Source organism: Sturnus vulgaris, chromosome 2 (assembly GCF_052056855.1).
Source record: "Sturnus vulgaris isolate bStuVul1 chromosome 2, bStuVul1.hap1, whole genome shotgun sequence".
Classification (NCBI taxonomy): domain Eukaryota; kingdom Metazoa; phylum Chordata; class Aves; order Passeriformes; family Sturnidae; genus Sturnus; species Sturnus vulgaris.
In genome coordinates, this window is record NC_142244.1 from 89,776,065 (window position 1) to 89,798,144 (window position 22,080).

Consider the following 22,080-nt stretch of genomic DNA (forward strand, 5'->3'; position numbering starts at 1 on the left):
TTCTATGTTAGTGAGTGACAAAAAGAGCTGATGGTAAATGTGACTTGGAATAATAAGTTATCGTTTGTTGCACTGGGGCGTGCAGCCTAATAACAGAGTATTGCTTCATGGCCTGGTGCCTCAGGTTGGTAGGAGTTAAGAGTCAGATGAGAATGAGAAGCAAAATGGAAAGTTGAGTTTGGCATGGGGGCATTTTACAGCACTCCCTACTAAGAGGTGGTACTGTGGTGAATTTTCACTTGACAGCATGTCTAAATCTGGTCTGCTGCTTCTATCTGCATTGTGGCAACTGAAATTGGATTAGTAGTTTTGTTTTTTTTTTCTTCAAATCGGTTCCTCTTCTTTCTACAACTGTATACATAGAATACTGGGAGCTGAGAGAAGTTTACCAAAGACTTAATTGTGTACAGTTAACAGGATAATCCAAACTTGCAAGTCATGAATCACAAATGATGCATTCCTTCCTTAATGTGTGATGTTGCCCCATATGTTACTTCCATGCCATTTAGCTGGGGAGCAAGCTTCCAGGAACAGTCTCCCAGAGGCATGTTAATATGCAGGTCTGAAACTGTGTTAGTAGGAGAATTACATTACTGTGACATAAATATCTTGGATAATTGGGGGGGGGGATGGGTATGGGGAAAAGAGGTAAATTAGCTGATAGAATTTCTTTTGCACTTGATGTGCATAGCTCTTTGATAACATTAAGGCACAAGAGAAAAAAAGCACCATAAAAACAGCACATAACACCACTTGCCTTTGAACCTTTCTAAACTAAAAATTTTACAGTAATAACGTGTGCAAAGGAAGAAAGAGGCAAGAAGTAGGTGTATTAACTGACTTGGAGAGTGTAGGAAGGCTTGAAATTTATAATGTTCAGCAGATCTTGGCAGTCTACCACGGATTCCCCTTGTCCCCTCTCTTTTCAACATGCATAAAGCCCACTGAGATGAGAAATAAACACCATATTGCTATCAGACATGACTAGGAATGTGCTGAAGTAGTGGATTCAGTTTAAGATGCAGTTAAATGCTGCAGTATTGCTGTGTTGATGAGAAGAACTACAGCTCTATGTAAATGAACTTGCAGTCATCTGCATGAGAAGAAACAGGACAAGATTTGAGGCTAGCAGTCTCAATTCCATTGAATTGCTCATCCCAACAGGCCATTTAAAAATGCAGTGGTACAAGTAGCACTCTTAAAAATATTCTTATGCTGCTTCCTTGGGAGGATAAACCAAGTGCTTTAGTATGAATAGAACCATTAAATGAGGGAGAGAAAAGTGGGGAGAATGTGTAAGAAACAAGAAGTAGTTCAGAAATTTTGGTGAATAAAATCTTTAATGTGGTCTAAATGAAGGGAATGTGTTGGTGGGCTCATTTCCATGGGGACAAGCTGACAGTGCTGATGTTTTCTTGTGGTTCCCATGCTGAAACCCAGTTAGAGGCAAACTCTCACTCCCAGGATGATGTAGCCTTTTCTACCTGTTGCTGCCACTATTTGAAGAAACCTCTGCAGCTTCCTCAGTCCATTGGCTCTGGAGACAGTCACTTTATGCTTAGCAAGATGCTTCCAGTTGTCTTCATTGCATATTTCATATCCACACAACATTCTGGATATGGGGCAGTATCTTGTGATCCTCAGCTTCTGATATTTGGTGTCTAGCAATATTTTAAGAAACTGCTGTTTTCAGTTAGCATGGGTTGCATTTTGTAATATTGCAGAGCTTTTCAGATATCCAGATGGTAATTGCCAACAATTTGCCTGGAGAAACAAAGCTGCAAGAAGCTCTGCCTTGCCATGGGGATGGGGATCCCTGGGATGCCCTGAGGGGCCATGTGTCCACACTGCACTAAAACAGAGGCTTCATTCTACATGAAAAATGTTATCCCAGTGGAGTGGTCTTGTGTGAGATAGAGTGTCTGGATGGAGCCTTGATGTTTACTGAATTTGAAGTGCCCTGTGAGCAGAATTTGAATAGATTTTAATACCAGGAGATTGAGTCCACAGGGTTTCTCCCATCTATGATTTCTGTAGTTTTTTCTTCACATTCAACCACGTTGCAATTTTATTATTACTCTTTTTAACAGAGACAATTTTTTCCAAAGCAAAAGTTGGCTGCAAAAATCTGAAGATCGGTTTCCAAAATGGGAATGCTTAGCCATTTTATGTTTCAAGCAAAATTATACCAGCATGCTAATAGTTTGACAGGTCTGTTCTTGAGCAGAGTTGTTAAGCAGATAAACAAACAAACAAATACTCTGCTCATGCTTGTATGCTATGCTTGAGAAGTTTGTTTTTTCCTGCCCTCTGAAAATATTTTTAATGAAAAGAATGTGGCTTCAGAATATCTTTTTACTTCTCTCATATAAATTAATGTCATGCAGGCCATCCCTCCTCCTCCCCATATGTTGTAGATTTTTAGCATATGAGTGGTCCATACATTACGGAAAGTGTATTTGGAGTAATTTTAAACAATATTCTGAAGTGACCAGGGTTTAAATTTGGTCTGGGATACTGAGCAGACCACACTTCCCACACTCTGCAGTTCCCTTGCTTTCAGTCCCTTAGGAGGGTTATGTAGAAGCTTTTTCCCTCCCAGAAGAAGCGAAGTGAAACATGAGCAGTGTCTGTGTTCTGCTGTAGCTGGCCCCAGTTTTCACAGGGACACTTGTGGAGGCACCAGCAGGATCCCGAGAAGCTGCAGGGGAAGGATGGTAGCGCTGCTGCACATTAGTCATCCCGAGTGGGCCAGTCTCACAGGGAAGAACATTGACTTCAGAAAAGCTGTCAAGTTGAGCACTGGGAAATTTTAGGTGTCTCTCTGGAAATAGCAAGCCCACTAGTAGTTAGTAGATTTAAAATGACAAATAGAGCAAAAATTCCATGAAAATGACGTCCTGTCCTGCTACTTCACTCTTCTGCATGCCACATTTTCTGCTTGAGTATATTCTGCCACCATTTTAGCACCTCCACGTAGCTGCAGAGTGAATGGGGAACTGTATTTCACTGCTTTTTAAAAAAAAGTTCCTTTCCTCAGACCTCCTTAGTGTTGTGAGGGTTTCTTCCCTCAGAGATGTCTTTGTTTCTCTGTTATCTTTAGCATGTTCTTTTTGTACCTAAAACGGTACTTCCCATGTCCTTGAGCTTTCAAATTTCTTCAGCAAAGCTGTGGAAAATGGGGCAGAGCTGAGAGCAGACATTTTTCCACCTTGGTGTAAGCCCTTTTCCCCTCCTTCCTTGTGGGATGCTAAGTCTTGAGGAGAAGACCACAGGCCTTTGTCATTTAGGCAGAGGTCCAGGGTGGGAAATTGGAGTTGGAAATCTCCTGGGCTTGCTGAAAGACTTTGGTTCAAGAAGTAGTAAGGTCAAGGTGAGGTCAGCGTTGGCTACTGCACACATGTTAGGACCCCTAACTTTGTTTCAAAATCAAAACCAGCTTGAGACCAAGCTGTAAAAAGAAATGCCTGCGGTAAAGCGAGTTTACAGAGCAAGCAAAAGCCTGAGCACAGTAATATATTTATAGAAAGCACGTGGATTGGTTAGTAAGGGGGAGAGTGAAGCACAAGAAGAGTTGTGGAAGAAAGCTGAGGCAGTGAATTCTGCAGCATTTAATCCTTTTGCATGCACCAGCAGTGCCTGGCCATTACCTTCATGGAGGGCATCCTAAGCTGTGAAAGGGTCAGGATTTCTCTAAAGAGACTAGTGGTCTGGGGTGCTTCAGTTCTGGGGTACCAGTCTCAAAAGACCCTGTAAAGAGATTAACATGTTAGTCCAGGCAAAAAATACACTATTCGTGTCCATCATATAGGTTTCTGCCTAGGAAACTCAGAAATTGGTGAGGAGAGAAATAAAGGAACTGTAACTTCAGTTAAATGTTCCATTGTGTTCTTATCATTATTTGTGATTAAAGTGAAGGAATTTAATGGGCATACCTATTGCTAAAGAGCTTGACTGATACAGATAAGAACCTTTGGTGATGGTGCCTGGGAAAATGCTTGGGAGCCTGGGCTGTTTGACTGGCTTAGGATAGACTGCTGGGTGTTACACTGCTGAGTGTTAAGTGGAGAGCTGGAAAATACCAATATTAGGACCATTTCTAAGTGCCTGTTTAGAAAAAAAGTACACAACGGCTAATTGATGTCTCTACCTCATGTAAACATACACTGGAGAGAAAAAGGCTTTTGTTAGAAGTCAGCTGAGGCGAGTTACAGCCCACCAGGGCTGCAAGGGCCTGCCATGCCACTTGCCTCCCAGCCCTGTGATCTGCATCCTGCTGGCTCCAGCTCTGTTTCCACTGTAGAACAAACCAGTTTAATTTCCTGGACTGCAATCCCGTGCCCCACCCCGCAGTTTGCTTTTTCTGTGTTAACTTTCTGCCATTTTAGTGATCTCAATCAGCTTATCATATGATACAATGAGTGCCAGAAGGAGCTCAGTGCTCCTGGGAGAAATATGTGACAGGAGGCTGGAAGGAGGCAGAGGAAGGAAGGGTAGGAGCTCCCCGCTGCAGGAGCTGGGATCTATTAACTCAGCTCCAGCTGTACTGAGAAGCTGTTCCCTTACTGCGGTGTAGCTGAAGGGAGATGAGTCTTGTTCTTGTCTAGCCACTGTGAGACAAGCAAAGAGACAAAAGAGAGCTCTTGCAGGTCTGATGCAACGTTCACTTTTTGTACTTTGGAAGACTAAACCAGTGAGAAATGTCCTAAGCCCTAAGCATGGGCTTAACCATGCTTACTAGGTAAAGCATGTAATAAATCACCTAGCTACTAGGCATTGGTTCATACAAATAAAATATGCAACACGTGGAATTTATTCTGACATGTTAATAAACTGTCATTACTGACAACGAGCTTTGCTAAAGTAAACAGAAGGGAAGCTGTGAATATAACCTGTGTGTACTTGATAATCATTATTTTGATGTGGAGAAAAAGAAATGGATACTAAAATTTGAAGAGGAATGCTTTAAATTTGTTATTGTTGTTGTTCTTTTAGTCATGTAGGGTATTTGTAATATTTCCTAGGAAGTATCAGAAGGGTCCAGCATAGCTGGGGAAAACCCAGTGACTGGAACTCTTGTTCAAGTGTTTTGCTCTGTGTAAGCTGAAGGGATGGGTAAGGTGCTGGTGCTGACTGTTCTCTCACTCTTTTTCTCAGGGTCGCCATGTCAAAACGGGTCAGCTGGCAGCCATCAAAGTCATGGATGTTACTGAGGTGAGTAGAGGAACCTTCTGCTTTATTAGGAACATGTAAAATTTAATCATGAGATGGTATAAGGCTTACCTCATATTTCTGTTGAAATGCATGATCCTTGCATGTGAATGTTTGCTCTCTGCTTGCAGGACCTGACCTCTCCAGTCTGTCTGCCTGAGATTTCTGTGTGCCTGTGTGCTGGGGCATTTGGCCTTCTCAAATTGCACTGTCCAGTCCCAGGGCATATTGGGTGCATGTAGCACTCTCTTTTCAGAAATTTCTTAGAAGAGGGAGAAAAAGTTCAGATTGCTTGCTTCCCACTTTTTTCTCTGAAATGTGTCATCTTGCTTTTACCAAAAAAGAAGGTGAGGTGTCTGCATGATATAGAGGACAATGTTCTCCCTGGTACATCTGCAGCCTACAAAGGATATATGTTTATTCAAAGAAATGAATCCAATACAGTTCCAAGAAGCCTAAAAGCAGAAACATCTGCAGGAATGATGAGCAGACTGCTAACAGAATTCTGCAATGTAAAGTAGTTGTAGTAACTCACCCATGGGGATTTACTGTGGAGCTTTAGATGGGAAAGAGGAGAAATTAACCCAGTCTAAGAAATAAAAAATATATGCCTATATTTGAATCCTTGGGTGTCTTGCAGTTTATGCTGTTCAAAAAGCAATCAGTTTAAATTGAGTCTTCAAAACAGATGAAGAAAAGCATAGGCTTCTCCCTGTTACTCCATTTGTGTTATATAGAGTTCCACTCACAAATTAACAGCTTCAAATTTAAAATTGAATGAGATCCTCCCATGTGATACTGGCAAAGCTTGATTGATACCACTCTTCTGTAGAGAGGATGTGCCTTTTCAAACTGTCATATTCTTCTGAGCTTCTCAGCCTTACACGGGGAATAATTACATTAATGCATGTACATTGTACAGAACAGGGGGTCTTTGGCCAAGATGGTTACAGCAAGCAAAACCTCTGTGAAGATACTGCTGCAGAATATTTTATAGCTTAGTGTGTGTATAGGTGCAACAAGTAAAAATGGCCTTGGACACAAGGTCCTAGATGAGTGGTGGGGTGTAATGGATAAACAGGCAGGAGAGGAGGAAAACAAGAGGCAGGGTTAGGTCTACTGATACGACTTAGTCTTATGTCTGAATCTCTAGTGATGGATGGGCAGTGTGACTGCTACTCTCTAAATTCAGCTGTTGTGTCTGCCAACAGCAAGATATTCCTTTTTTGTCAGATGGCTTGATAAAGATCAGTTTTCAGCTGAAGTTTTTCAAAGGCTGCCTTCATGAGGAGGCAACGTTTTTTTTGCTGCTGTTAAAAAGCAGAGAAACCAGAGAAGAATGAAGGTACATCGACACACAGTGAATGTTCTTTGCACAGCAAATGTTTTCCTTTGTGCAGCAGTTTTACACAGGGCAGCTTGCTGGACTGTGCATGACAGTGGTTTCTTCCATAATACTAAGATTGGCTCTGCTGCACACTCCCTCTGTTTTTAATAGCATGTATTAATCACAAACAGTTGTAAAACAGACGTTGCACAGAAAAAGGAAAAAAGTTGAAAAATGGTGTCTATAGTTATGGCTAAGCTCATATTGCAGGAGATAGCTTAAGTTTTGAAACTTACTGTAATTTTTGTCTGGTTTTGAAAAGCAAGTTGCATATTGCCACTGCCTTTTATCTCATAAGTGCAATGCTTTTTTAGGGGATGAAGGGTAGTCAGAGGGAGGAGTTTGGAGATGTTAGCCCCATGCAGCTTAAAAGCATTGTCATTCCTACCAGTGGAGCTCATGTGTTTTTGCTTCAAAGCAAAGAGCTCACAGAAACTAAAAATGTGTAAATTCTTCTAAGTTGTACTAAGCCAGCTCCACTTTTTAACAGCAGGCATGGGTGATACTCTTGCACGTACCATTTTCTCAGTGGCAGATGTGGCTGTAGGATGTTCTTGTCCAGCCTTGCTTGCTGGTTCCTTGCCCATTTCCCAACACTTGTGCCAACACAGCTGCCTTGGGGCCAGATGGTGACCTGGATCAGTGAATGGACTCTGGTTCCAGTTTTAAAATACCCTTACTCCTCTCCTTCCCCTGGTTATTTATAACCTGGATTGGTTCATTGATTGAGTTCAGTGCATGATGCAAACTGTTGTCTGGTTGCTGTGAAGAAGGTGGCACGAGACTGGAAAAGAGCCATTGCTGGCCATCAGGGAGACAGGGCAGTAGTTCAAATTGATATTTCTGCTGGAGATATCCTCAAGCCATAGCTTCCATTCCTCAAGGGTTTGTTTCGTGAGCACCTCCTTTGCTAGCAAACAGTGCAGGTCCATCCTGATTTTAGCTTGGCACAACAGTGGGAGGAGACAACATGGGGACAGAGGGAGACAGTGACTGCCACCTTTAGCACCGATCCAAAAGAAATGCTGAGGGAGCCACAGCCACAAATTTACCTTCTCTGCCTGCTTTAAAAGCTACAGTTAGATGAACTGCTAATAGTAATGTCTATGGAGAAAGAGGCTTGAGTGGAAACTTTCACAAAACTGAAATTGTGGTTTTCTGATGAGTGGTTGCTTGAAGCTCTAGGTGATTTGTGCCTATGTGAGTATTTTATTGGCAGCCTTATGCCTTTCTGCTTAAATGTGAGTGGTGCCATGGGGAATATCTGATTATTCTGACTAACCTGAATTGAGAACAGACGCAAGACTTCCTTTCTTCTGGGATACCTCTGATCCAGTGCTTGCTTTGCCAAATGTTTAACAAATTAGAAAACCTAATGTATTGGCATGCTCTGTGGGCACACCCCAGATTTTGAGTTTTCAAGGCCATGATTCTGCAATTCACACATTGCTCAGGATCAGCGAAGTTATGTCCGTTCTGGGCTGTAAAGCTTTGATCACCCAAACCAGGAGGGATGTCAAAGTGAGAGTGAAGGCTTTCCTTAAAAAGTTTTGGTTGGCATGAAGAAAATGAAGTAGTATAACCTCTGGCTAGAGGCATTGGAAGAAATATTAGAACTTTGTAGTGCACATGGCACTGTGGAAATGCTCTTCATCCTTCTCATCTTTTCTTGTGGTTTTCTCTTTAGATTTTAATTTTGAAAAGAATGGTGGCAAGGATGAGAAAATAGGAGGTGGGCTGAAGCCTATCAGCTTGATCTTTGAATAAATTATAACTAGTTAGTTCTGCTGCCTGAAACACTGGGGGATGTTGATGTGCATAAAACTTCCCTACCTCTTCTACTTTCCTCCTTTCTAAACAAATAAGGAAAATACTTAGAAGATTGAATCTTTACTGATCTTTAGATCTACAGCACTAAAGCAAGTACTAATGGAACTATAAGACCTAAAGATCTATAGGTTTTGCTACAGATTGGTGCAGAGTTAGGTCTTCTTCTTACTTTCAGAGGGCAAAGCTGCAGTGCATGTAGGCTGAAAAAATTTCACTGGAGCATAGAACAAATAAAACCAAAAAAGCCACCAGTTTTCATCAATGGAAAGCTATTCTTATTCCTTGTTGGAATGAGCCCAATGACCATAAAAGGGGAAGAGCGCAAACTATCAGTGTATCCGCACTTTAAAAATTGTTTTACAAAATCTACACATGTAGAATTGATTCTCATGCTGCATGCTTGTTGTGAGGGAGGCATTATATGTAGTCTGTAATTCATCTTTCTATTGTAAAGTTTCTGTTCCTTTTGTGACATTGGTTTGGAGAAGGTGGTATTCAGGCCATGTTGATCCCTTCCACTCACTGACCGTACTGTAAGGTTTCCATGACTGTAAGATTGCCATGACTCCTAAGATTTAGCAGTCCCTGTTTAGTTAGAAGAATCTGTTTTCTTGTGAAGCAAACAGCATTGAAAACCTTAGCAAAGCTTACTTGGCAAACCTGCCTGTATCCAAGCTGTTAACTTGCATTACACCCTGAAGCTTGACTCTGCTTTAACTGCTTTGGAGCCTTTCCTTGCAGCTGCACTGTTGTTTCCAGTATCGCTCCTGTGTTCCGCTTCCAGCGATGCTTTTCTCTTTGAAAAGTTTAGTAACTGATTTTGAGGAAAAAACACAATTGCTTCTCTTCTGTTTGTTATAACCCCTGACGCTGCTGCTTCTTCCTCCTACCTCTTCCCACACACACTCTTGGCATCCCTTGGGAAAGTTTTCTGCATGCCTTTTTTAATAGCAGCGTTTCTCAGCTCTTGTGCCCAGTGTTTCATGACTTGTCCAATCTAGTCTGTGTAAAATTATGCTAAGTAAACAACTGGATACTGTATCCTGCTGATTTATGAAAGAAGTTGGATTGCTTTTAGTGCTTGCCTGTCTTGCTGTTTCTGTGTGTCCTCTGCAGAAAAATTAACAACCTCAGACCAAAGCCTCCAGGCCTGCAGGGAAACATGGCACATCTCTCATACCTAGACAGGAAAGGTTCCCTGGGTTACTGACTGCCATCTTCATTACTCTGCTGACTGCTTATTTCTGGTGCAATAGGAAAGTCACTTTGATTGTTAGGAGTCTGTATCTTGGCCTACACAGTGGTATGAACTACAGTCATGTGGATAATTTGTCCATTTTGCATAAGACATCTCAAAGCAGTCTGCAGAAAAACTGCAGATAAATAAAAATGTGGGCTTCCACATAAATTGGCAGACAAAGTGAGGGAAAAATGAACTAATAAGCCAGACCAAAAGTTTGCCCTATTATGTATGTTCTTGTTTTCCCCATGGAAACTCGAAGACAATCCATGGATTTTGATCTGTTTGAAGGGGAAAAAAAAACGTTGATGGCTCACTGTGGAAGATTGGGAAATACAGATCCTTGTGGCCCTGTGCAACAGAACTGGGTCAAACCAGCCTGGAGAAGCTGAATAGAGGTCATTCTTTTAGTGTAGAGATATGAATGCAGTGCTTTACCTGGCTTTATCTGGCTTAGTGCAGCTGCCTGATAAAGTATTTATGTACCAGTCCATGGCTGTACTTACTGTGAAGTTAGCCAAAGCAAACCTAAAGTCAGAGCTGGTAACTAGAGCTTCCAAAAGCCTTTGCCCTTCCAGTGTTTCATAGGAGTCACTTCTTAATGTGGATTGGGGAAAACGGATCTCAGGGACCTAAAAATCCAGATTGTTCCATGGAGAGTACTGGCACTCTGCTTGCTTGTTCCTGAAATGAGAGATTGCTTGCCACTAGTCTGTACAACATTTTGCAGTCCTTGGTTAAACAGTTACCTGGCAAAATAAAGAATCGTTCTGTGGAAAAGAAATAAATAGGAAAGCTATTTACAATCTTGATAGCCCTACTGTCCAGTTCTCCTGAGGCTGATTAACCTCTGATCTCTTCTAGGGATTAGGTTAAAAAAAAATCCACCACCACCACCAAAAACAAAACAAACAAACAAACAAAACCACCAAAAAACCCAAGCAAAAACAACCAAAAAAAGCAAAACCAACCAACCAAAAAAAAAAAAAAAAAAAAAGAGCTGCTGGGAACTATATATTACAGTCCAGAGGAAAACAGAGCTGGACAGTGGTCCCTTGAGCTGTAACGTCTGGTTTTGGAGGAGGTCAAAAAGAACTACAATAGTTTTGCAGCTAGTAGGGCAGCCTGTTTTGAACTGCAGAACATTTGTATAATTGACTATTTCCTTCTTTAATTGAGATCCCTCACCTACCTCTGCTGCATGCCCTCACTCAGCAACTTGACATAGTTTTTGCCCCTGCTTTACCAAGGACCTGATGCCAGGAGGTCCAGCCCTGGGTGCTGGCTGATGTCTGTGTGGGACTGGGCTCTGCTGCAGCTCCATGCTGCCTTTTTGCTGCAAGACTCCTCTTTGGGTCAGGCAAAGGTGGTTCTGTCCATCTTCAGGGCAAGGGCAGTGCAAAGAGCATTGCAAGGCTGCCAGGCATGTCACAAGACCCCTGCCCTTGGGTGGAAATTTCTTAGATTGCCAGCTCATAGTTCTAACAGAGTAGAATGATATTTAACTCTAAAGAGCCTTTTGTCCTTGCAAGGAGCAGTGACTTTATCTCCCAGCAAGGCAGATACATCTAACACCTGGTTTAAGTCAGAGCTGCATTTTCTGGACACAATCCAATAAATTTCCTGGAGCAGTGCTGGCACCAGTTTGGATAAAGGGCAAACTTCCACTCTCTTCATCTGATTACTCAGGTGGTTAGCAAGATTGTCAGGCTGAAGAAGCTTATTTGGAAAGGGGAGGATGTCTGTTTTGAAGCAGTTGCAAGGAACTGAATAGGGAGCTTCACAGGCAGTTTGAGATCAGGGCAAAAAGCTGTGGCTGTTACCAAGCAGCTTGGGAAATTATACTGCTGGTGAGAGCTGATGTTGAGCAGTAAGGCTCTGCATTGCTGTGCCCCTGTGAAGAGCAGCTTTGCACTGATCCTGTGTGTTTGAGGGAAAAATTGGCAAAGGAGAGAGAAGGCTGAAAGAAACAGATCTTTTCCTTTTGCCATGAAGACACTCAAGGGCACCAGTGCAGCATCTCTCAACAGCAATAGATCTTTACCTGGAAAGGCTTCATGGTGCTCTTTTAGTAGGATTCCTGTTGCATGGCTTTTTCAGTTGAGGCTGGGCAATGTCTTCATACTCTAAGTTGATTGTGGAACACAGTGTGAATAAAGTGTAAAGAAAGCAGTGTTGCCTCTGCCTTCTCATCTATATGCTTATGTCTGATGTGCAAGGCTCTTGTCCTGTCTAGCAGGAAACGTTTTACCAGCGCTCTGTAAATTGAAATGTAATTTAGATGACACAAACTGAAGTTATAGCCACGTAAAGGGAACTTTGCTATAGTTTGGAGCGTAGAAGAATCTCCTTTGTTCTAGGGAGACAGCTTTAAAATTTTGTCTACCTGGCTTTAAGACAACCAGATAACACTGTAGTATAGCACAGCAGACAATGCTCAGGATATGCTCCTCAGCTGTGGCACTGAGATCTGTTATTGCTCATCAGTATGTGAGACCACATGTTTAATATTGGAGCATAATGGAAACGGCTGCAGCTGACTTCTATAGGCAGAAGGGCACGATTGCATATTAAGAAGATTTCTCTGCAAGTCTTGAGCTCTTTGGACAAGTCTGGACTTGTTAAAAAATTTCTTTCCTTCGGATGGTGCAGCTGCAGTGACACACTGAGAAAGAAAAAGTCATCTAGGTGAATTCATTAACGTCTGTTCCCATCCTTGGGCACTGTCACCCGTCCAGGTGGGCAATACTCATGCATTTAGGCTCTAATATTCTGCCGATTTTTCTTCAGTCATTAGGCTTGATACCTGGAATCATCTAAAGTCCATTGACAAAGGGGTCACTAATGATACGTGATTTCATATGTGTACCAGTGACTGCTTTGTGCCCTGTGGAGGATTGTATCCTGGACCCTAATACTGACAGTGGTGAAGACTCAATGTGGGTAGCATGCAGATGCTTTCACAGTTAAGATATTTTACCTACTGGTCATACCTGCTCTAACATGAATTTGAACAATAATAGCCTGTGCAAATTCTAGTGATGGAGCATTTCTTCTGAGCTGAGAGGAGCATTTGTGCAGGTGGCCTCAGTGCAGGTGATTTGCTTGCTGCTTCCCCAATGCTGAGCTCTGATTTTCTCAGCTAAGGAGGTTCGAGTTCTGATGGGAAACAAATGTTTTGTGGGCAGATAATAGCAAAAAGTATGGGGCTGCATTTTATATAATTTCTATCAGACACAGAGCACAGCTCAATTTACCCCCAGTGAGTCAGACATACTGTCTACTCAAGGATAACAAGGCAGCCCTGTCAATACAGTGTTAGAGCATGTGTGCTCTTGCCAGTTTGGGCAGAGTGAAACCAATAAGGATTGTGACACAGCATTGTGCTCTCATTTTAGCAGGTTTCTAGGCTGAACTTGGGTCTGCTGAGTATTCTTCCTGTCTGCATAGGCAATCAAAAGATCCCAGGTCCAATATAAGCTGCTGTCTTTCAGAGATACACTTTAAAATCTGGCTTGGGCGTTAGGATCAAAGTCAGGAGAATTAACTCTCTGTTTATATTAAAGGGGATATATCTTCTTGAAATGTAATCTCTCTTGACTGTGTTTAATTGTATTTTTATAAACTGCACCTGCCTGTGGGCTCCTCCTGTTTTTGCTGCAGCATTGCATAATTTTATCTTGACTTCCTAAGGAAGTGAGGCTTCTTGGTGATACTGAGTGTGTCCTGTCTTCTTTTCCACCAAATACCATTTGGATCTGCTGGTCGACTTCAGCCAAGTTTAATGAGGAGGAGAAATTCCAGAGATACAAAGTCCTGACAAGTTATGTGAAAACTGGCAGGCTGCATGGAGAAGGGAGGGGTTGAAATTTATAGCCTCTACTTGGAAAATGGTAGGCAGACCTTAGCCACCTTCCATTATCAGTCAGCTGGCCACTGTTTCACAGTAAATCATGAGGAGAAAGTAGAGCATTTTTATTTAGGGAAAAAAGTTCTGTGCGGTGTAGCACATGCAAGCTACTTTCAAGCATTTTAAAATCTCTCGTTTATGGGACTGCAAATATAGTACTGTACATTTGAGATTATCCTGTGTGATCTCTCTCTCTCCCCTCCTTTCTTAACATGCTTATGTATATATAAAGATAAAATAGCAATGTTATTCTCCAGTATTTAATGAGACAAAAATGTTTTTTCTAAGTCCCTTGACAGTGCTTCTTTTGCAAGGCACAGTTTGAATGATTGTGTATGAAATTGTTGGCAAAAATAGTCTTAAAGCCCAACTCCTGAATCTAGAGATTATGGTAGCAAGTGCTAATGCTCGAGGACCTGGGAATTCATTGTACTCTAAGCTGGTTTGTAACCACAATAAATACTGCCCTTGTGCCTAAAGCATTCTGCTTCCCCTGTGCCCAATCTCTTAAATATGCAATGGAAAGCACACAGCTGAGCTAGTGTTAAAAGAGCTGTTGAAGATGCTGTGCAAACTAGTTCAGTTGATCAGTGTAGAAGATTCTGTTTGTCTCCAGAGCCCGTAAGTGTCTCAAATCCTTTCTAACAAGGCTCCTGTGTACATACCTCTAGACAGAAAGTAGCCTCTCTGTCAGAAAACAGTAGATAAAGTGTTGAGAACACTTTTGATTGAAGTGCAAAGGTGTTTTCATTAAATTGCAAAGATTGGTGCTTCCTAATAAGCACATGGTTTAGTGTTGCTCTCTCTTATTAAGACTGCTTTGAGTTTGATTAGAGCAATGAGAATCCGGCCACAGAGGCACATTATTTTTGTTGTGATGTTTACCTGTTGATTTTTTTAATGCCAGGCTTTGTTTCTTGAACACTTCATTAGTATTTTGTTCTGAAAGATGAATCTGTGAGTAGTGAACAAGCTAACAGCAGAAGTGCTACTGTTCCTGTGTGGACAGTGAGCATGTGAGTGTTGTGTTTTGCCTTACATACACCAGGTAAAATGGTAGTTTCTTTACCTAGCACATCACTGGTGCAAAAGAGGGAGGTGGGAGTTCCAATAGTGTGCTCTCTTTTGCACCTCCTTCTCTAAAATGATGGGTGCCTTCACAGGTGTCCCTCTCTCTGCCTAGTGGAGGGGTCAATTCCAGAAGTGAGCTCAGCTTTTGTGTGTTAGTTGGTGTATGAGGTGTTTCTGCAGTGTTTGTCTTCAGCAGGAATGTTTTCCACTGTAACACCTTCTTCCTGAACCGAGTTCTAGTGTTTGATTCTAGATGTGGTACGAGCTAAGTGGAAATCCTAGTGTAAATGCAGCAGCCCACAGACCTTTGGATAGCTGTTACTGTCCTGGCTAAGCACCATGGCTCTGCCTGCAAGACTAAGAAAGGAGAGCATCCATGATCCCTGAAAATAATTTTCTCATGTGGAATATTTTACCGAATGGAAATGTAATTGGGCAGAGAGACAGAGGCAGCAGGGAGAGAGAACAATCCTGGTGGCTGCTTGGCTCCCCCTGTGCTAACCTGCCCTGGCAAGGCTGCAGGCAGACAGGCAGCCCTGAGTCACTGCTGTGGAAACACTGATGCAAAGGCAGCATTATTACAGAAGGTTTTATTTGTCTCTTGCATATTTTAGCTCAGCTCCCTTTTCGTTAGCATTTATTGTAGTTCCCTCTCTTTGAGCCTGTGGGACAAAATAATTTTTTATAAATGAGTTTGTTGATTTTCATTCTGAATTTTTCTTCCTGCTTCTCTTACTACACTTCTTTGCAGCAATTTTTAAAGTGTGAAGCCTTGCATCGGTTATAAAATGATAGAGTCGCACTGATTTATAGATCAGAGGGGGCTGCATGGTCAAAAAAGTCTGCATTCAAATTTGAGTCCCTGAGGGAGATGTCTGTTCCTATGTCAGAATTGCTGCTGCTCCTCAATTCTGATTAAAAAGTTTGGGAAATGTACGTAGCCTAGGATTGATTTGCAACGCAAATTGGAAGTGTTTGCACTGATCATGTAAAAGTGGATGGATCAGCATGTAAATGCAAGCTCCTTCTCTGTGCCTACAAATGTAAACAAACTGTGTGTAAATTCAGGAAAGGATTTCTCCCACTGGCAGGAAAAAAAGGAGGAATAGTCACATTTTCTATTTGTAAATGTTCAGATGGCATCCTGTTGTGTTAACAGTGCTTCCTCCTGACATAGGTGGCTGTGATCTCCCCATTTCTAGTTACTTCTCCCTAGAGATAAGGTTTTACAATACAACAAAAACAAGTGGGTGTCTGGATGCTATTGCAGGGACAGCCCTGCCTCTCTTCCCTTCCCTTCCAAGTTCCCCATTCATCAGCAGCTATCAGGTCCCATCCTGTGCTCCACTGGCAAGGAAATACATGTATTTTAAAAAAATAGAGATTATCTTTCTAGTGTTTTTGCCCTCGCTAAAGCTGGCCAGGGGTTGGGTGAGAGGGGCCACGCAGGATGGAGAGTGGAAGTGGCAGCTTCTGGGAGCTGGCCTGCAAGCAGCATTCTCTCCAGGGTTACAGCTGTGAGGCTGCATGAGGAACCTGGAGCCATCCCTTTGCAGTGCAGATCCCGGAGGAAAGCTGGCTGCAGCGCCTTTCCAACATTTGGCTGCATCTTTCTCAGCCACCTGCAGTGACCACTGAGGGACTGTTTGCAGTGCTCCAACCTGCAGATTTAGGAATAAAGAATGGAGTGTAAAGGTCTTCTGCAGGCATTCCCCTACCCTCTAATTCTTTCCACTGTGCAACAGGCTATTTTTAGTCTGCTTGCTTGCCTTAGAAATTACTTCACTTTCTGCTTTGGATGATTTCCATAACATTCATTGTGATTCTGAATTCCAGTGTTCAGGGTAATAGCAGAACAGAGTATTGCTGTGTGGCAAGCTCATTTCCAATGGTGGAGCCAGAAAACCTGTGCTGAGGATGTGGGATGTGTGATGCCAGCTGCCTCTGACCTGGTGACCTGTGGGAGGCTGGCTTAGCTGAACTACATTGTGGATCATGCCCCATGTTTGCAGGCAGAGAGCCTTGTTAACCCTGAGTTTAACCGTGCTTTGCTTAGTGAATGGCAAAAGAAAACAACCCTTTAGTGGACTAATCCAGGTAGCCCAAGTAGATCTACCTCTGAAAGACAACTGTTTGCTGTAAGTGAAGTCCAGAGTCAAAAGCCCAGCCTGCCCTTGCTGTGTGTGCTTGGATGGTACCATTGCTAATTCACTGAATGTCACTCATTCTTCCTCCACACAGTAGTTAGATATGATTTAAATTGGCAGTTGCTTTGTTAATAAAGTGCTCTTAATCTATATAAGGTGTTAGAGCAGATCTTGCTGTGAGAAACTGTGCTCATGTTAACTTTGTTGCATATGATGCATCTAATAATTTGCCACTCTGACATATAAGAAAATACCACAGAATCAAAGAATCACCAAGGTTGGAAGAGACCTACAAGATCGTCCAGTCCAACTGCTCACCTTGCACTATGACTATAACCCCTAAAACAATAACCAACATCACCCAGCACCAGATCCACACACCTGTTAGATACCTGCAGTGACAGTGACTCCTCCATCTCCTTGGGCAACCATTTCCAATGTCTGAAATCACAAACAGTAAATTTTTAAAAAATAGCTTATCTGAATCTAGCCTGTGTGCTTAAGGCTATTTCCTCTGGTCTTGTCACTGAAGGCACAGTAGAAGAGATTGGCCCATACCTCACCAAAACCTTCTTTCAGGCAGCTGTGGAGAGTGATGAGGTTCTCCCTGAGCCTTTTTATTCCACTCCCTCAGCTGTGTCTCACAGGACATGTTTTCTAGACCCTTCATAAGCCTTGTTGCCATTCTCTGGGCACACTTCAGCACCTCAATGTCCTTTTAATATATTTTATATAGCTAGTTCTGTAATAAATGAATTTCATACAGTTGGTTGATAAAGCAGAAGAATACAATTCAGTGGGTTTGGGCAGCGTGTTGCAGTTTCACAGGAAAGGCCTGCATACTTAGCATCCCTGGGGCAGTGCTGGATCCAGAGGGTGATGAAGACTGGCAGTTAATAGGAAATTTTCTTAGATAAAAATGAAGATGTTTCTTCTGGTTTTCTTTGTAGCTTGATAATGCATGGGATGAATATACTTGTAGGAATTCATATATTCAGGAGCTTTATATTCAGTGGAGAACAGATTGAGCTATTGTTATGGGTCAATATAGATCAAAAAGTTGGAATTCAGTGTTTGAGATTGGGGGAAAAATATATTTAGTATCAAGTCTATATTCTTATGAATTTTCCACTTTTTTTTTGGTGAGTCTTGATTAAGAACTACTCTGGATAGATTGGTTCCTGTTTGGATTAGAGGTCTAATCCATGATTGTTTACAAAAATACCCATATTCATCAGCCTTTGGAGGACAAATGGCTACTTAGAGCATGGATAAACAGTCACAAACACTGCTTAGCATGGTTCCATCAGCTGTTCTGTGCTCCTTGAAACATGGCCATCCCCACGTGGCATGGCAAATGAGCAGTGCTATCTTGTGCAGGTGTTTTTCTGTATTTTTCCTTCTGATTGCACTCAAAGCAAATGAATGTGTGACTGCTCTGCTTTTGGCCATCACTAGAGGGCTTCAGAGGGAGAAACCTGCTTGCCTTCCACATGATATCAGGAGCCAAAAGTTTCTTCTGAAACCTGATACACAGGGTTGTAACAGAGACATTCAAGTTATGGTAGTAGGTGCTTATTGGCGTTCAGCAGTTTTTTTGCATCTTTCATTCAGGAAACTTATTTCATAATTCTATTTTCCTTTCTAAGCTTCTCTTTTGATTATCTTTACAAGAAGAATGGTAAAACCAGGTGTGAGGTGAGTAGGGCTGGTGGGCAGCCAACACCACTTGAAGGGTTTACCTGTTGATTTTTTTAATGTCAGGCTTTACTTCTTGAGCACTTCATCAGTGTTTTGTTCTGAAAGATGAATCTTTGAGAGCAGATCTTTTGCAGAGCCTTGCACTTCCCCAAAGGGAAGTGACTGCAACATACAGGTTGTTGGTGTGCATGAGTGTGTGCCCACTCTCCAGGCCAGCACTGTGCAGAGGTGGCCAAAACTGGATGTGCACTCTATGGTTTCTCAGGAAGAGTGTCTGCTCACGCTCCAGAGGCGTGAGGGAATAAGGGATGTATTGTATGAAAGACAACCTTTAGCTGGGTGTCTTGCTTTGAAGAGGCTTGCCAGCAAGTTGGAGAGCTGCCCTCAGCCAAGCCCGCTTTCAGTCAGGAAGTTTTATAGGTCATGAAAACCAGCAATGTCCTTTCTTTTCCATCGTGCCCTGCCTTTATATGCAGCAGCACACATGCACTGCCCTCATCCTCCGTGCTTTGGATCAGTGGCTCAGCATTAGCCCAGGAAGACTTCTGAGTGCCTCCAACTTCTCTGTGGTGTGGGAACACTGAAGCACATAATGGCTGCGATTCAAAGACAAATGCTAGCTCTTTGCTACTGATCACTTTGGCAGAAAGCCCCAGATGCTCAGAGACTACAGATGGAGCTGTTTTGGGCAGAGTTTTGTTGTTAAAGAAAAAAAAAACCCAGTACCCACAGCCTTAGAATTTTCTATTATTATTATTATTGGGGGTGGTAGTACTAATATTATGTTTTTCTGTCTTTATAATAGCCTCCCTATTCTTCTTTTTCTTATTCTGTACCCCCTGAACCTCCCTTTTCAATTCATATCAGCCTGAGCACAGCTAAAAGCTTTTTGTAGTGCTGCATCATCTTTTAGCAAACCAGTGAAGACAAACTTAACTAATTTAACCATAAATTTCCATGAGACTTTTCTTTTTGAGTGGGCTTTGGGATTTCTACGTGTGCCTTTGGGAGGGACTAGGCTGCAGGAAACTGCAGGAGAGGAGCCTTCAGCTATGACGGGCTTTGTTCAGATACCTTAGCCTGGCAGAAGCTGATCTCTGCAACACATAATCTTTCATTTAGCTGCCTCTCCAGCTATTGGAGAAGTCTGATTTGCTGTGTGTGGGATTTCTGCTGCTTCCACGCTGCTTGGTAATGTTTCCAAACCAACCAGCGGATCCTTGCCTTGGTCCTGGAGCTGGCAGGGTTGCTGCAGCTGTCCCTTTGTGCATGACTTCATTGTCACACAGCTCTGCTCTGAGCAAATCCGGTGCCTTGAACCTCATCCTCCTGAGTTTTGAAGCTCTCCAAACAATCTAGGTTTGTCTTTTGGATGTAAACGCCTTCCCTGTCTCCCCTACACATTTTGGCTGGGCTAATTGCTCTTAGTTTGGTTTCAAATCAAGTGTGATTAAGGGACGATTTCTTCAGACTGCCACCTAATCATGTTACCAGACTAGCATAGTAAAAGGTTGTAATATCTGTTGGGGTGAATACCCTGAGCACAGAATTACAAGCCCTTTCCTGCTCATGAGTCATCTTCCCCTGAGACTCTGTAGTGATAGCATTACTTTTCTTTTAACAGAAAAATCCCTGAGAAGGCGACCAGTTATTTATCTGAGCAAGAGAGGCCATGTTTATTGGGTTTTTTTGCCTTTTGTTGTTGTTGTTAGACTCTGAACTTTTCTATATATCCTTAAGGAAGATACTGCTTCGGGTGTAATTCCCATACAGATCCTAGCTGGGCTGGCTGGAGCCATGCTTGGCACAGGAAATGTGGTGGCTGCTGCAGGCTGGGGAAACCAAACCAATACTTTTTCGGAGGGAGATCAGATTATATTATGTATTGGGGGATTTCAGTAAAACATGTTATGCCTGCATTTATTTTACAGTCAGGTTGCTGAGTTTAACTTTTTAACAGGAGCTTGTGCTACAGGAGTGGGTTGTGCCTGTCTGAACTGCCTGCTTGAGGAAAGAGCCTCCAGAGCAGCTACAGCAGGCTCGAAACACACACACACAGACACACACAGACATACACATGTGCACCCTTTCCGTGCCACCTTCCTCTCTGAACGTGTGTGGTACCCAGTGAGCAGAATAACCAAAGTGAACCTCTGACCACGAGCCTGAAGCAGTGTTATCCATTGCTGCCCGGGGAGGACTGCAGGAGCCTGGATGGAGTGGTGGATGTGCTTCTGCCTTTTCCCCGACTATTGCAGGGCTTTTTCTTTCTGGTTAAGGTGGCCTGGCCTCTCTGGTTTCTCTTACAGGCTTTGTGGTTGATGTAGGGCCTGCCACAGGAGAGCTTTGAACTGAGTAAACATCATTTTCTTCTCATCAGTATCCGAGTGCTGGTGCCCGACTCCCTTGCTCCTGTTTGGGCTGCTCACTGCCCGCTGTGCACGCACACCTGCACTTTGGAGCGGATGTCTGACCATTCAGTATTTTGGTCCCTGCAGGTCTCCTCTGCTAGTTGTGGTACAGTTGTGACAGACAAGGCACAGCTGGCAGGTTAGGGTCTGGCAGGAGCCCCTGCTTTTCAGCATGGGAGCAGCAGGGCAAAGGGCCCCTGCTCTCAACATTTCAGCTCAAGAGTAAGAGACTTGTGCTGGGATCTGAGCTGTTTGTTTTTAAACTGGAGAGTGAGATGCCATAGCAGCTCTGATTTTTGAAGTGAAATACCTTTTAATAAATGCTTGCCTGTTCACAGCTCAGCAGCAAAAACAAACATGTACTGTAGCATTAGGACTGTTTCATATTTTTTCCAGTCCTATTTTCTTGGCTGTTAATCAAGGTCTCTTTGTCACCTTTCCAGCTAAGGGTAAATGAATCTGGGTTGTAATATTTGCAAGCATTTGTTGCTTTTATTTGTCCTGATGGAGGCAGAAAGGCTTTTCTTCTCAGACAGGTAAATAATCAGCTGGCCATCCACAGCTTCCTTGCTCAGAGAACAGGAGTAAGGGAGAGAGGGGACCATGACACCCCATTTAATACATGGACATGAGCATCTTGTGGCTCTGTTCATTGTTAATTCACTCTTGCAGCACTGCTCAGCTGTGAGATTTCCAGGCGTGCTTGGCAGCATCGACAACAAAAACATCTGGTCCAAGAATATAGCTCCCTTCTGCTGGCAGCTGCATGAAAATGATTTTGTACATCGTAGTGTAGCGCCAAATGCACTTAACTTGTACACTAAAGTGCACAGCCTTTATAGAGCTTTGGCAGTACAGGGCGATTTTAAATGCTGTGTATAAGTCAGCGTTAATCTACCAAGGAAAATCAAAACCTCAGCAACCAATTTTATAAAGAACTCGCTTATCACACGTGCCCAGACGTGGCTCTACCTTTGTACCTGTCTAACAGCTGTTCCTGTCTGAACACAAAGGAAAAGCCTTTTGGTTGCAGCCCTGGCTGTCATCTGTCCTCAGGGAGGGTTTGGCACAGACATGAAGGGAAATTCGCCCCTCTCAGACATCCCTGAATTCCACTCGTCAGCAGTTGCATTTGTTACTGATAGAGGTTGTCTGTCTCCCCTCTTGTTTTA

General features: G+C 42.8%; 1 protein-coding gene across 4 annotated transcripts in view; it reads left to right on the forward strand.

The window, feature by feature from the left end:
• MAP4K4 (mitogen-activated protein kinase kinase kinase kinase 4) overlaps positions 1–22,080 on the forward strand; it is a 163,740-nt gene that overhangs the window by 73,014 nt on the left and 68,646 nt on the right. For all 4 annotated transcript variants that reach the window (XM_014893092.2, XM_014893150.2, XM_014893159.2 and 1 more), the window contains exon 3: positions 5,158–5,214. In XM_014893092.2, the coding sequence (XP_014748578.2) occupies positions 5,158–5,214 (57 nt within the window). The remainder of the gene's footprint in view (positions 1–5,157; positions 5,215–22,080) is intronic.